The sequence below is a fragment of the Leuresthes tenuis genome, unplaced genomic scaffold (genome assembly GCF_036924035.1).
Source record: "Leuresthes tenuis unplaced genomic scaffold, fLeuTen1.0.hap1 SCAF_6, whole genome shotgun sequence".
NCBI lineage: Eukaryota > Metazoa > Chordata > Actinopteri > Atheriniformes > Atherinopsidae > Leuresthes > Leuresthes tenuis.
The window spans coordinates 6,781,317-6,796,737 of record NW_027325360.1 but is presented as its reverse complement, the minus strand read 5'-3'; the positions used below and the strand labels follow the sequence as shown (position 1 = coordinate 6,796,737).

Below are 15,421 nucleotides of genomic sequence, written 5' to 3'. Positions count from 1 at the left end.
ACAGTGCTGTAACAGTGCTGTAACAGTGCTGTAACAATGCTGTAACACTGCTGTAACACTGCTGTAACAATGCTTTAACAGTGCTGTAACAATGCTGTAACAGTGCTGTAACACTGCTGTAACACTGCTGTAACAGTGCTGTAACAATGCTGTAACAGTGCTGTAACAGTGCTGTAACACTGCTGTAACAATGCTGTAACAGTGCTGTAACAGTGCTGTAACAATGCTGTAACACTGCTGTAACACTGCTGTAACAATGCTGTAACAGTGCTGTAACAATGCTGTAACAGTGCTGTAACACTGCTGTAACAATGCTGTAACACTGCTGTAACACTGCTGTAACAATGCTGTAACAGTGCTGTAACAATGCTGTAACACTGCTGTAACAGTGCTGTAACACTGCTGTAACAATGCTGTAACAGTGCTGTAACAGTGCTGTAACAGTGCTGTAACAGTGCTGTAACAATGCTGTAACAGTGCTGTAACAATGCTGTAACAGTGCTGTAACAGTGCTGTAACAGTGCTGTAACAATGCTGTAACACTGCTGTAACAGTGCTGTAACAGTGCTGTAACAATGCTGTAACAGTGCTGTAACACTGCTGTAACACTGCTGTAACAATGCTGTAACAGTGCTGTAACACTGCTGTAACAATGCTCGGTTTTTGTTCACAAAGGCTGAAATGATTGCTCAAGGGGCCAGCTGATTTCTCTTTTATTAATCTAATGACTTGCTGTAAACCTAAAAGGATTATATGACAACTTTACATGGAGAGGAGATTAACATCAAGCTTTTCCCAAATAAAACCTCTCCAGTGCAACTGGCTGTGGTGCCTTTAACAGAGAGGTGGAGGATTAGATTAAGTACATAATATGTACATACCTTTGCAGTGGATCTCCATTTTCTATTAGGTCATTACTTGTACTGTGTTTAGTCATTATCTGTTGTGATGTACAGTTCATATGAACCCTCTTGTATAGGCTTTAATGTCAGTTGAATCTTTCTTTGAAATGTGGTTAAAGATGATTCCTTAAAATGTAGCAGAACTGCAGGTTAGGCTGTGAGACACGTTTTTGCACATTAAGTCTTATTTCAGCAAACCAGTCACGGAGGATGACCTGAGTGCTGAGGCTGCCTTTTGTGTTGTCCTCTGACTTTATTACTTGATTTTTGCATTCTCAAATTTTTTTTCTTTTTTCTTTTTTTCTGAAACAGTTTCGTACGTTTGACCCGTGCAAACAGCTCTGGTGCAGTCACCCAGACAACCCTTATTTCTGTAAAACCAAGAAGGGGCCTCCTCTCGACGGAACAGAGTGTGCGCCAGGAAAAGTGAGTTTGCCTATGTACAGAGTCCGGGTCAAGAGTATGCAATGGATCATGCACATCATGATTGAATCTATATGTTGATAATTCATCCATACATTTTTGTTCCAATGCTTTGTTTTTGCTGCATTAAGATGCCGCCTGTCATTCCACAGTCATAGAGCAACAGCTTCCATTGCTGTGGAAAGGTTTTACTGGATATTTTCCGGCTACAGGCATTTGTTCCTTTTCAGGCACAAGAGCACGAGCAACACTGATCCGATAAGAGTTGGCTCGTAGGCTTTGTCTGTGTTTCACAGGGGTCTGTGCAGGCCAATTAAGATCCTCCACAACAAGCTGGAAAAGCCATTTCTATATAGACCTGCTTTGTCACAATAGGGCACAATCATGTTGTGACAGGAAAAGAAAATCCAAACTGTTATTATGCAGTAAATCATCTAAAATGTTGGTGATTCTTGTGGCACTTTAATCCACATTCTGCTCTGCAGTTGTTTTTCTTTGTTTGCTTTTCCTGTGTCAAGAAAGGAATAGTTTGTGTTAGTCTTATTGTTACTCTCTCCTCCCGCACTGTCATCTTGTTTAGTGGTGCTACAAAGGTCACTGCATGTGGAAAAACCCAAATCAGGTCAAGCAAGACGGTGCCTGGGGCTCCTGGAGCAAATATGGCTCCTGCTCACGCTCCTGTGGAACTGGAGTTCGCTTCCGGACACGGCAATGCAACAACCCTGCGTAAGTAACCAAAGCAACAGTCACAAGAATGATACTGGTTCTAAATGACTCACCAAACCTTTTCATGCACTTACAGAACGCAGAAGATTTTCTTTTATGCTTTATACTAGATATATTAGGAGAATTCATTAGCATACAACTGGACTTCATTAGAGCTCTTTTCATGAGCTCTTATAGGCTTGTCATGTCTGTCAGACCAACCATGCCACGTGATGTCATCTTGTCACGAACCTGCTCGTGGCATCACATGAATTAAGGATTTCTTGAGAGAAGTTTATCCTTTTTTACTGGGAGTCTGAAAGTGTCAGGTGTTTTGGAGCAAACACCACGTGGCTATCAGTGTTGCCTCTGCATTGACCTCACTGTTGAATAGCAGTGACTATGCTGAATATGTCAGATAGAAATTAGATAATTACATAACTACACAATAGAGCCATATGTTTATTGAAAGTGATGAAAGGGGATCTGTTTGATTTAAACAGGATTTCTCTCGTTTTACCCACACTAATTGGCAAAGAGCTAACTTTGCACCACTACTCTAGTTTGGCAAGACGTCATAGTATTATGAATGCAGCCCTTTCCATGCAAAGTCATAAGAACCTGACTTTCTGGGTATTTGATCTAATTACTGATGCTTTCCATATATTGGGAACTGTGCAGGTATCCAAGGAGAACTGAAAAAGTCTTGTTGTGGAGCATACTTTCAGAATCTGCCCTTGACTAACAGGTCCAGGTGCTCTGTGAAGCTGGATTCTACAGAGGCAGATGCCAACCTCCTCCTCAGTCACCCCTTTCAGTGTCCCCCCTTTTGTCGTTAAGATGTAGCTTTTCTTTAGGAAAACAAATTTGCGTTAAAGCCTTCTCACAGAACTGTTTAAATGAGGTGATGCTGTCTGTCAGCACGTGTCTCTGCATGAGTCACAAAAATGTATCGCTGTTTGTGATTTCCATACACGTTTTCAACTTGTCTTCACCTCCTCATTCCATCTATGTATCACTGATGAATAAAGAAATTTGGTCACATATACACAATTTAGAGATATTTCTAAACTTCAGTTTGGTTAAAAGGGAAAATTTCACAAAGTAAAATTGTTGTTTCCAAAGAAAAAGTCAAGAAGTTGAACAGTTAAGATAGATAAAAAAAAATACTGAAGTTGGTCTTTCTGCATCAACTGTTCATTACTAAAACATTTGTCAGTTATGATGTTAAGATTTAATAATAAGGCCATGTCCCATTCAAATATTCCGTTAAGCTCAGTTTTTTGCAAATAAATAAAGTGTCACTCATATAAGCCGTGAATGGCAGCTCTGACTGTACGTTCAGTTTTTATTTATGTTTTTTTGTCATTTGATTTTCTTCTGCAGAGTGATTAGTTGATTCAGACAGACCCGCTGCAGCTCATCATTTGCAGTAGTTTTCTCAGCGAATGTTGGGCCGCATTGATAGAGGTAGATCTTTACCTCATAGAGTGCGAGCGCCTTTTATATCAGACAGAATATAGCTCTGCGTACTGATTCCTCATCTTTAATTTGGGACTGGCTCTCACATGTCTGAATACTCTTTCTTTTGAAAAATACTTGAGTGAAAGGAGAGCATCAGTAAGCAGCTTTCTGAACAGATGGGTAAATAAGACTGGCACAGTTTTAATTGCCCCCACCTATGTCCCTGTGACTGCCAGACAGGCTGGCATAAACCAGTCTGCCTCACATACACACTCGCACAGTCCCAAAAGTCGCAGTGTGAAGCTCTTACAGTGATGAAAACAATGCTATGTTAGTTCAGAGCCGTGAACTCATCAGTAGTAAATATTATCGTTTGTTTTCGACAACCCCAGTTTGTAGTTTATATGGTAAAGTATATGAAATATATGAAGTTTGAGCAGGTTGAAGGTTATTTTTGTTCAGTTTAAAGACAAGAAAAGGGAAAGTACCTGTACTTGCTTTGGCCTGCACGTGTTAAAAATATGCCGAAAAGAATGTCTATAGCTCAAAAAATCCATTCAGTATCCAAGGAAAAATTATAACAAATTACACTTCGAGAGATCTTTTTGCTGAATTGCAATGCTATATTCATAACTGTGCCTTTGTTAGTGTAGAATCTTCTGACCCAACATCTTTAATGTAGAAGAACTTATTTCCAGTCTGAAACAGAAGTGAAGTGGCTAAACGAGGCTTCATCTGTGAGGAGAAGAAGAAAATGATGAGATTATAAGGTTTCAGATAAGTAATAGAACACAGATGAACATGCTGCTGTTGTGTAATGGTGTGTATCTCCCATTAGTCGTGATACAGAACACCAAAGTAAATGTCTGGAGTGTATAACTATGTCTCATTCGTTTTATTATCAGGAGCTTTACCAACACAGACAAGCTAACATGACACAGAACAAGCCAGCTAATCGGTTCTTACTTACAGATAGAAACAACAAAGCCTACATCTGTTTGTCATCCTGTTTTCAGCTCTCTCCAGAAGTAAAATCCAAGCTCATGTTTATTCCTTGCTCTTACTATCTACATCTTATCTCCTCCTCCTCTCTTCCTCTGATAGCTTTGTCTTGGGTTAGGGTCTCTTTGCTGCATCTGCTACTTTTTTTCAACTTTTTTTTATTTGGCTTTAAGCTGTGTTGTTATCTAGTTGTCAGTGTGTGGTGTAATACCCTAAAGTGTGGTGCCAGGCCCGGCTTCTATCTCAGCCCCATTTTATGTCATCAGCAGATATGAAAGGTAGGAGTGAAGTAGATCTTTTTCAACATACGGCATTAGTGGAAATTAATCACCATACTCTAAATGACAAAAATGAGTATGTGATGGTTCTTCAAATGCATTGTAAGCCACGAGAAACAGCACAGACTCAAAAGGGGCCAAGATCACTTACAGCAGAGGATTTCTTGTAACGCTCTTTGTTTCAAAGAAAAGCTTGTTGTCCGTCTGGCTGCTCTGATGTTCATCATCTCCTTCCCACAGACCCTCCAACGGGGGCCAGGACTGCCCAGGAGTGAACTACGAGTACCAGCTCTGCAACACAGACGACTGCCCCAAGCACTTTGAAGATTTCCGAGCCCAACAATGCCAGCTCCGCAACTCCCACTTTGACTTCCAAAATGCCAAACACCACTGGCTGCCCTACGAGCATCCCGACGGTGAGATGGAAAATGTCAGCAGATTGTTTTGTTTTAGCGTCAGGCTGGTGACAATGAAAGCTGACGGGTTCAGGCAACGTGCACTCAGCCCAAACTGAGAAACATTAATGGATTATCAGAGCAGTTCCCTGCAGATCAGCAGGCTCACTGCGCCGCTTTGTACAAAGGGGACATACTCAAGTGTTTTGTTTTTCTCTTATGCTGCTCATTTTTGATCGCACCTTTATTCTTTCTCCTTTCTTTTATCAGCCTCCCATAGTTGTACTGGTATGTTGAATCGAAAGCCATCCAACTGCAAAAGCTGCCCTTTGGGTGAAGATGATAAATCACAGTTGTGCTGCTGTAAAAAAACTGCATCCTTTTTAGATGTTTGTCCCTTATCAGACATTGCTTTTCTCTGGCCTTACTCCATGGAGCTGTTAGCTATTTATTGCCTTGGAATTGGCAGGATTTTGAAAGTCAGTCTTGTAGTAAAGAGGTCGGAAAATCCACCAAGAGTCAGGAGCAGCAGGAGTCGATAAAATGGGCACCCATTGTTCTGTGGAACATAAAGTGCGTTTATGTAGTCTGTGGCGCAATTTGACAAAAAAGGTACATGAGAAAGTGCAGGTGCTTTTCGACAGACATTCATAAATACATTTAGGCAAATGTGTCAAGGTAATAACAGCTCATTCCCAAGTGATGGTCAGTATTGTTGTCCTAGAGATTGGGTTCTTGAAATATCTAAAACCAGTAACCACAAGTTTTAAGGTTTGAATTACTGACACTGGTTCTGTACTTTCTTACTTTTCCCTTGTTAGACTATGCAACCCATCCATCACACACTGTTGGAGTCGGCTGCTGTGAAAATGTTACATTGGACAGAACAATGATTTGTCAACTCTCCAGCCAATTATTTGATGCACCTTGCTGGGTTAAAGTTACATGTGATTAGAGGAAATGGTTGAGACTTGGACATCATTTTTACATTGATGCTCGTTAAACTGTCTTTGAATCACAGCTCGCCTGTCCAGTTATGTTTCACTTTCATCTTAGGGGTTATTGAGGCTTAGATTTTTATTAGACTGTACAAGTATTACAGACTTGGGGTCATTGTGGTGGGTGTGTCATGCAAACCCAATCCTATTTACCATAGGAAAAAAACATTTAAGCACCATAATCCCTCAGCTTGATCATATGACAACTGCTGGGATTTTGCCTCAAATTTTCTCACACTTTTTTAACCACTTCACGGTTTATTGCAAAAATAATCCAAATTCAAGCAATGATACAGTTTTATCGATCAAAAACACAATCTGCAACAATACCCCCGGTTGCCACTCTTTGCAGTATTTTTGCACCAAAATGTAGAAAAATGCATCTTCCCTCTCACAGCGTCACTTTTGAAGCTAACAGACTCACATTTGCTCTGATAAACTCTTTCAAATGATAATCACGCTGCCTACCTGCCCCACAGACCCCCCCAAAAAAGGAAGATTTTCAGTGAAAAGTACAAGTGATCCCTTTTTCAAACACAACACTCTCTAATGGAAAGCTGATGTGTTTATAAAAGCCTTGGAGCGCCAATGGTGGTAAAACCATGAAACCAACTTATTTATTTAAGACTTTGACAGGCACTCAGGGAAAAAAGAAAAGAAAAATTTCACCTTGTAATTCATGTTATATGCACCAATTCCAGAATGGAGTCTGTGTGTTTAGTTTTTTTACAAAGCTACAAAGTTTTCGTCCCAGCTTTAATTGCCTGACTGATGCAGATGCTCAGTTTGACTCACCAATCACATTTATCTAATTACCAATTGATCACTGTCTGAACCACGGCTGTAGCAATGCTTTTCTACACTGTATAAAGTTTTTAGTAAAAGCTACTTCACAACCAATGTGGGCATTTATCAAAGTGGGCATGTTTCAATCCCAGAACCTCATTGGCGAGTTAGACTTGAAGCTTGCATGTGCTGCTAAGACAACTAGCGGCAAATCTAGCGACTTTAAGAATGAACTTTAACTTCTTCACAGACAAGAAAGTCGCCAGTATTTCTGTAGATATCTGCTGTGCGTTTTCCCTGCGGTCAAGTGTGCAAAATAGCAGACAGGCTCACACGGTATCACCAACATGACAGAGATGAGGAAGAGAAGAAGCAAAGACTATCTATACACTGTACGCTTCTAACTTTCTCTCTGAGTGATCACAGTGCATGTGAATTTAGCCGAAATCGTTGCACATATCGGTTTTTAGCTCAAGAGAGTGGTTAAAGACACAGAAACAGAAACAGTGCTGGGCTTTAAAAAAAAAGAAAGAAAGAAATCAGTGTCTCATAATAGCAGAAGCATTATAATGCACTGAAAAATGTGCACACACAAATGTGACTTTGTGTCTAAGTGTGCTGCTATTGAGTCTAATTTTTACACTCATCTTGCTGTCTGATCCCAGTTAAAAGAAAACCGTCTGAATGGGAGGGGCTGTGTTGGGATTTTTACTGTATGAAGAAAGTGAAGAAGAAAATGTGTCAAGAAAGTGAGCAGAATTGACTTTAACTACATGCTTTGGGAAATAGTTGGCAAATGTAGCGCCGGTCTCTTGATATTCTAACGAGGTGGGACCCTTTACAGCAGAATAGGTTGGAAATATAAATCTTAACCACAGTAGGCTATATAACAGCTCAGCTGTTCAGAAATGTCTACCTTAAGCACCACAAAAAATGAGCGCCTTCTTCAGTTTTCTCTTCCTGTAAGAACCAGTTTGTGTACAGGGAAGTTAGCGCAAACAAATATTGATTCTGGCTAGTTACGTAATCCAACTGTGAAAAGCCTGATAAACATCCACTTTCATTCTGCACAGGGCTCACTCTCCTCTCTCTGTGGCTAGTAGTTAGATGATTCAGACTGAGAATCTCCACTGGGTATTCAGATATAAGCGTTAAAGGCAGATTTTACTTGTATTATCAGGAATAACCCAAACTTGTACTTATTTTCACATATTCAAACATGCCGATACAAGTTCCCAAACGTATGCCGCTACCTTGGCTCCATAAAAGTAATCCAGGTGTTACTTTCAGATGGTCTGTCCTAACTGACTCCACACACACTTCACTTCAGAGGACATTAAATCGACTGCCCATCGTTATTTGATGCGCACACAGAATCGTGTTTAAATAACTTCAGAGGATATTACATTGACTTCCCATTTCCTGGAGAGATAACCAGACCCACACCACAATTACTGTTTGCCTTATTCGTCAGTGTAAACAATGTATAGATTCAGCAGGCAAAGGGCAGTCTACATATATTCTAGCTCCCTATTGTCTAATAATTCAGTAATCTGTTCTTGTAGCCAGCAAGAGATGCCACTTGTATTGCCAGTCAAAGGAGACGGGAGACGTGGCGTACATGAAGCAGCTGGTGCATGATGGGACACGATGCTCTTACAAGGATGCCTACAGTATCTGCGTACGTGGGGAATGTGTGGTAAGGACACGTTTAAGCACATTAATTTCATCATGTTCAAAGCGGCAGCAGGTCATCACGCACATCAAGATGCTGCGGCCCCTTTGAACTCTGAAAGCTTTGAACAAATTCATTCAATTACACAGCAGGATAGTAAAGAGCACACTCAGTGTCGGGTGTACTGTGATCCTAAGCACTCGCTTAGTTTAGGGGAAAGCTTCGTAGTACTCTCTAGATTCATAAATGATAGTTTGCCCAGGAATTTATCAACAAACATACACAACATATCAAGAAGCATGGGGCAGGTGATGTAGCAAAGCAGGAAAAAAACAATAAGAGAAGGAACAAATGGCTCCCGCATTGCCGGGCTCCAATTTACCATCAGTTACTGCAGCAAATAAGCCTCGGCCCGGGAAACCTCATATATTTGGTGCAATAAACAAGAATAAATAGGATTCCTGTAGTGAGCGAGTCATTTCCTTCTTTTCAAATCCAGATATTCCTCCCTTACAGCAGGTAAGAAGCTTTGCATCATTCCTCTTCCAGTCTTTTGTTTCATCATCTTAAGCATCTATTCTGCAGTACACTCAAGTGTATGTCACAGCTGCAGGGTCTGGCAGCTTATAGCAAATTGTTTCGGTGGGAAAACAAGATGCCTGTTCCCATTTTGGTATTACTGAAACTGGATTCGTATGACATTTACTCGAGGTCAAACTGTCTATGATGCAGCAAACTGAACTCAAACATCACGTCCTTGGCAGAAAAAGAGATTCTCTCAATGTGCCTGAAGCTCTGACTCCTCTGTCCAAGCGACATCTTAACTGTAAAGCCAATAGCTTATGAAGGTGTCTCAGAGATATTTGACAGACCCACTCCTCGTCAGCTCATGTTGTGAATGTTACTGTCCCCCTCTGGACAAAGAAGTCGCAGCTCATCTTGTCTTTTCTTTTCCTTGTGCTGCAGAAAGTCGGCTGCGATAGAGAAATTGGCTCTAACAAAGTTGAGGACAAATGTGGGGTTTGTGGCGGGGACAACTCCCACTGTCGCACCGTCAAAGGAACCTTCACCCGCACGCCTAAGAAAACAGGTAAGAACACGTGGAAGCTTTGGATCCTTAAAACTAGACAAAGATGTTCATTCACGTTTCCTGTCTTGTTGTTGTCACTGATGTCACAAATCTAGACTGGAATCATTAGAATAGCAGTACTGTAATCAGTTATTAAGGCCAAGTTTAGAAGCCAATAGACAGGTATAATAGGCTGCAACACTTACCGTTTAGATTCATCTTGTTCATGCCTTTGTAAGATGTGATATGCATGTGCAATTTTCTACTTCACCTCTCAAAAATACCTTACATTTACATTTTAGAAATAAAGCAGCAGTCATTTGTTTGTCTCTTTTAAATGAGAGCAAAATCAACAGTGCATAGTGCTTTCCAACTCTCCTGTGCTGCAATCAGCCCATGATATGAATGATCTGTAAGAGGTTCTTCAAATGCATTGTATCAACAACAGAGGTATCAACAATCTTCAGCTTCGAGACTTGTCCTGTAAGAAGGTGCAGAACAAAAAAGTTTATGTTAACTGCCAAAGTTGGAATCAGTCAGCCCCCTCTAAAGTGTTGCTTTTGCATAGAAGCAAATAAAAGAACACCATATCATTGAACCCAAAGAGGAAAGCTCTCAAACCCTTTAAGTCGTGTTGATCTTTAATCTCAGCAGATGTCCGTCGTCTTGATTGTGAGGCTGTATTGTTACATTGGTTCCCTCCTTTCTTTCCTTTTATTGTTACCTCTAATTCAATCCTTCCTTTACATTCATGTCAGATGGTATTTTTCAAGCTGCATTAATATCTGTAAGTATCCACTGCAGGTGACGTCCAAGCTATTGATTCCGTAAGTGTTGTGTTGTGAACGAATCAACTTCAAGTCAATTTAAATCACATTTAGATTAAATGTTGGGTTAAATTTCTCTTCTCCTCAATAGCTTTGATGAGTGCTTGTAATCCTTTGATTACATAAAAGTAAAGTGCTGAGTGCTGAAAAACAGGTTTGATTAGTCGACCAGATAGAACATATTATCAGTGCATGTTATTTCTTTATTTTACCTTCTCACAGAGATCACAGCTCCTGTAGAGAACTACTGCTGATTGAGTGACTAAAAGCACTCGATGTTAAAAGGATAATTGGCTTGTTGCAGCAGTTTCCAATGTTTACACATTTTCAGATTCATCTTTTGAAAAGCAGGCATGCGGCTTCATTCATCATAGGAATCAGAACTCTCTTATTTTCCTGATTTAAATAGTAGTGCTGAAGCAGGAAGTCTGCTCCTCATTCATACTGTATTACATCATGAACATTAATCCTGACTGCTGGAAATTAGCTTGCTAGAGAAAAGATGGTGATTGCACCTTCACTAAGAATGTAGGAGGTGGATGCAACAGTTTAGCCAAAGAGACTAAACTCTGTTAACGGTGAATGCTAAACTATTCCCAACTTCACAAGCATCAATTTGGATACCAGAAGTGATTCTATCAAGTGTTTGAGCTGTACTATTGAAAATGTAAAGCCAGGACCAACCACTGTCTTTAAAAACTGTAGCAGTGCTTCACTTCAGCACTGCATATCAGTTATGCTGTAAACTGGTTCTGATTTCAGCTTGGAGGTTGGTGCCTTACCTGCCTCTAAAGATCGTGAACTCAGTATGGGACTCAGCATGTGATAACACAGGGTCCTATATCGATGGGGATTTTCACATTTTTAATGGTTATTGGAAAAAGTAATAAAAGCTTGTTGGACGTTATTGCTCCATCATGAAAAGTGCAAAGAATGAAACTGAATTGTACAAGAAACTGCTACAAATCTGGAGAATCTGCTCAAACATTCAGGTTTTGCATGAACAAAAGCTGGTCAACTCATGGTCACTTAAAGCATTGTCAGTCTGTCTCGCTGCTCTAATAAAGTCCGGCTTTTACAACCACAGCATTATCTGACAAAATCACCATTCAATGAATTCAGCTATACTCACCCATATGATGTTCTCCCAGAGAAGGTCAGAGCGTTAGAATGCTAAATAGTTTCTCTCACGGTCCACAGTATCATAGTATCACACGTACTCAGATTGATTCTGCTCCCCTGCATATATACTGGAGCAAAGTCGGTGCTTTATTTAAATGCTCATGTCGAGCTGTAACCGTTGACTTAGCTGTGCATGTACCTGAAGCACTGACTCCTAACTACTTCACACAACCCCTCAAACTACTTGAATTATAACTCTCACTCTACTCAACAAAATAAATCATATTTCTAATAATATAAGTTATACTTTTATTCTAGTCATAGATATGGTTATTCCATTTTTAATTGGATTTGGATTTTAATTAACAATTTGTTTAAACTTCTTTAATTCTAGCTTGTGTACAAACTGCACAAAAGAATTAAATGACAAAATAAAGTAAACAGAAACGTATAGACAAGTTAAGAAACAAACTACAGTAAGAGGAACTTGGTGCACTGAGGTTTTGCTATTGAAGAGAAAAAGACTCATTCGGCTTTAAGTGATAAGCCGAATGAGTGCTGCATGAGTGCAAAAAAACAAAAAAGTCTTTGCAGTAACTGTGCGCATGAATGACAAGTACATTCAATCCATTCATGACTGCAGCCTCATCAGTCCTGTACACTTTATCGTTGAGTTTCATTTTAGTGAAGTGTCTTTACGTGACAGTCCTTCAGAGAAAAATGAAAATGGACTCCCAGAAAGCCTTGACGTGACAGCTTTGTGAAACTGTTTAAAGGTGCACTTTGTTGTGATCCATCCCCTCTGTTTTCTTTTGCCTCTTACCCTCACATCTAACTACTCACCTTTTTAACAGGAAAACAGTTAAGCAAGAGAGCCCAAAATGACACGCCCTTGCTGGAAAACACAATATGCAAGTATCCAGCGTCACTGACTCCCGTCCTGTCAAGCTTTTAGAGCAGATAGATGCCTAACACTGAGTGTTGTAAGCTGCCATTTCTTCTGTTCCATGTTACTAATCAAGTGTTTGGGCTCATGATTTCATTATGTTTGTGGCCATTTGATTTAAATGTCTCAGAGGTAAGAGCTTCAACAGCCTAATGAACTAATGTTAAAGTTTCACTGCAGATAAAAATGTTGCATTAAACCAGCCCGCAGACCTATGGAAGCAATCTGGGACGTAGTTGGCCAATTAAAATATGATTTATTGTCTGCTTACTGATTCTTGGCTCAATTTAGACATCTGACTTCTTTGCAATATTTTCACTCCACAAAAAAAGGCAAAATTGTCATTTCTTGAGCAGCATGTGGTTCAAAAATTGGCTGCCATCACAGATTGTCCACAAGAGTTCATGTTTAACCATTGTCAAAGCACCTCCTTCCACTCTGCCACCTGCTGTAACTTAGCAGGTGTTCTGCAAAAGTGTGCCAGTTGCGTTCATAATCACCTCCGCCACACCGCTGCTTACAGAGTGTCGGGCCCGTCTGTCAAATTTAGGGGCGAGCAATTACAGCCCTTCAGTTTTTTGCTGGTGATATCCAGCTAAAATAGTTTGGCTCGTCATCCAGTGTGAATTCCTCTGGTCCATGCTTCGCTAATTAAATGTGCCTCTACAGTATGTCACAGGAAGTGAGACTGAAAAGAAGGGGAGAGAAAATACTGACTAACTAATTTATTTTGTTTTGAAGGGAAGACCCGAGGAGCCTTCTCTTTGCCCAAAGGAGCTCGAAAAGTGTTTTTAAATGAAACAGAAGACTCTAGAAATGTACTGGGTGAGTCACGGTAGGTTTGTTAGTGGTGGACATCCCTGGCAGAGGGCAACTTTGCTGTCTTAGTCTGAATAACCTGTTCGTCATGCCCTATTGAAACATGGTCAGAGGCTGCTTCCACTCACATCCTGTATGCACATAAACAGTATGAACATAAATGAAAGGAGTAGCGGCTTGATCAAAAGACGATGGATGTGAATGAAGCTTAATGGCCTGTTTTAATAAAACTTTTACCTGCAGGCTTCCACAGCGAGGAGGAAAGTCAGCATCACTCTTTCCTATTTCTCTTTCAAACATCTTCGTAGAGCAACCTCTGCAACATGCGCGATGTCCACCACTGCAAACAAACAGACTTCTACATCTACTTCACTGACCTGCCTATCTTATCTTTCCTAACCCCCCTCCTGCTTCTGCTGCTGCCGCTGCTGCAAACTCGGCAAAGGTTACCTTAAGATGTTTCTCATTCCTCCTGGAGCTAGACATCTGATCATCCAAGAGAATGAGGCCTCCCCTCAAGTTCTTGGTAAGTGTTACTTTCTGCTACGAACATGTGAAATCAGAGGATGTCAAAAATAGCTCATCACCATCCTCATCACATTTCACTGGAAGACTAATAGCTACACATTCTTTAAAATCACAGATAACAGACTTTGCATAATTTATTTTTGGCACATCCAGGCTGAGAAAATTAGTCTTCATATTGCACATTCATTATTCATCAATCTATTTGAGGGAGGTCTCTGCTTTACGGGGTTCTGTCACCTCTTCAAAAATAGGACCAGTTTTTTTTATTTTTCATTCAATTTTTCTAATTTAGGTGAATTCAGGGACTCAGCCGAGCACATGTCGAGTAAATCAGCATTATTCATGCACAGATGACCAGAAATATAAATTGAGTTGGTGTGAAAGTGTCTTCATATTTATAACATGTTCATGTCACCACAGCAGGGGACGTGGAGCAGTGGGTCAGAGTTAGATGAGAGGGAATGTGCAGTCATGAAGGTGGTTGCTACTGTAGAGAATAAACGGTTTATGCCAATACTCGATACTGACACATGTTAGTGCTTTATTGACCAAGGGGCAGATTTATTATTCTGTTGCACGTGGCGAAAGCTTTTTCTCGTTAAAATATGTGGTGGATATTTCCTTATGAGCTGCAGTATTGCACCTAATCCTGTTGCATTTGTACTTTCTCTAATGAGCACAAAATCCAGGGAAGGAGAATAACTGAATAAATCTTGCAGATTCATTTACTCTTCTACTCTTTACTCTTGCTGCAAGGACTCACAGGTGTTGATCAGCACTAGTCGGATGAAAGAGTGTGAAAGAAGAGATTTATTTAGGTTTATTTCTAATCCCAGAAGAAGACAGTGTGGCTGCTAAGTCATGCTATTCTTTATTGAATGAAGGAAATATATAAAATAAGGATAACTACATAAGGATTCATGCAATTTATTTGCAGCTCTTCCCAGTTTGTTCTTTGTTTTAAGATGATTTGTTTTGTTTCAATGAAAGCACCATAAAGTTTTAAGCTTGGATGTTGAATACTACATTTTCACCTGCGTTGCCCCAGTGGGACGAGGGATGTCACTTTACCAAAAGGGGAAGATGCTACAATACACTGCCACGTTTACATATTCACATGTCTATATATAGATATATATAGACATTATATAATAATATACCTCCTTTTATGTCTCACGAGTAGACAAAAGGCTGCAGTGATACATGGCTGTTAAGTCCAAAAGCTTATGAGTGCTGTCCAATCCTGAGCCATAAAAACAACAGCCAATTAAAATGTAGTTACAATGAAGAGCAAAGTCTTAAAACGCTCAAGAAAAAAGTTAAGAAGCAGACCTGAGAAACAGTTCTGCACAACTTTTGATTTGCGAATAAAGCCTAAAAAGGGTATTAAATCTGACCCAAAGACTTCTAAAAGCTAAGAACAGAGCTGTAGAGGTTCGATGATGTAAAAAAATGTTAGAATTTTGAAAAGCAAGTGTTGGT

The 15,421-nt window shown here is 40.1% G+C and overlaps 1 protein-coding gene across 1 annotated transcript in view; it reads left to right on the top strand.

The window, feature by feature from the left end:
* The window catches only part of adamts3 (ADAM metallopeptidase with thrombospondin type 1 motif, 3), a 143,966-nt gene that overhangs the window by 99,223 nt on the left and 29,322 nt on the right, over nt 1–15,421 (top strand). Inside the window, exons 11-16 of the mRNA XM_072387340.1 lie at nt 1,215–1,328; nt 1,906–2,051; nt 5,015–5,190; nt 8,519–8,652; nt 9,595–9,718; nt 13,857–13,937. Coding sequence (XP_072243441.1) covers nt 1,215–1,328; nt 1,906–2,051; nt 5,015–5,190; nt 8,519–8,652; nt 9,595–9,718; nt 13,857–13,937 — 775 coding nt within the window. The remainder of the gene's footprint in view (nt 1–1,214; nt 1,329–1,905; nt 2,052–5,014; nt 5,191–8,518; nt 8,653–9,594; nt 9,719–13,856; nt 13,938–15,421) is intronic.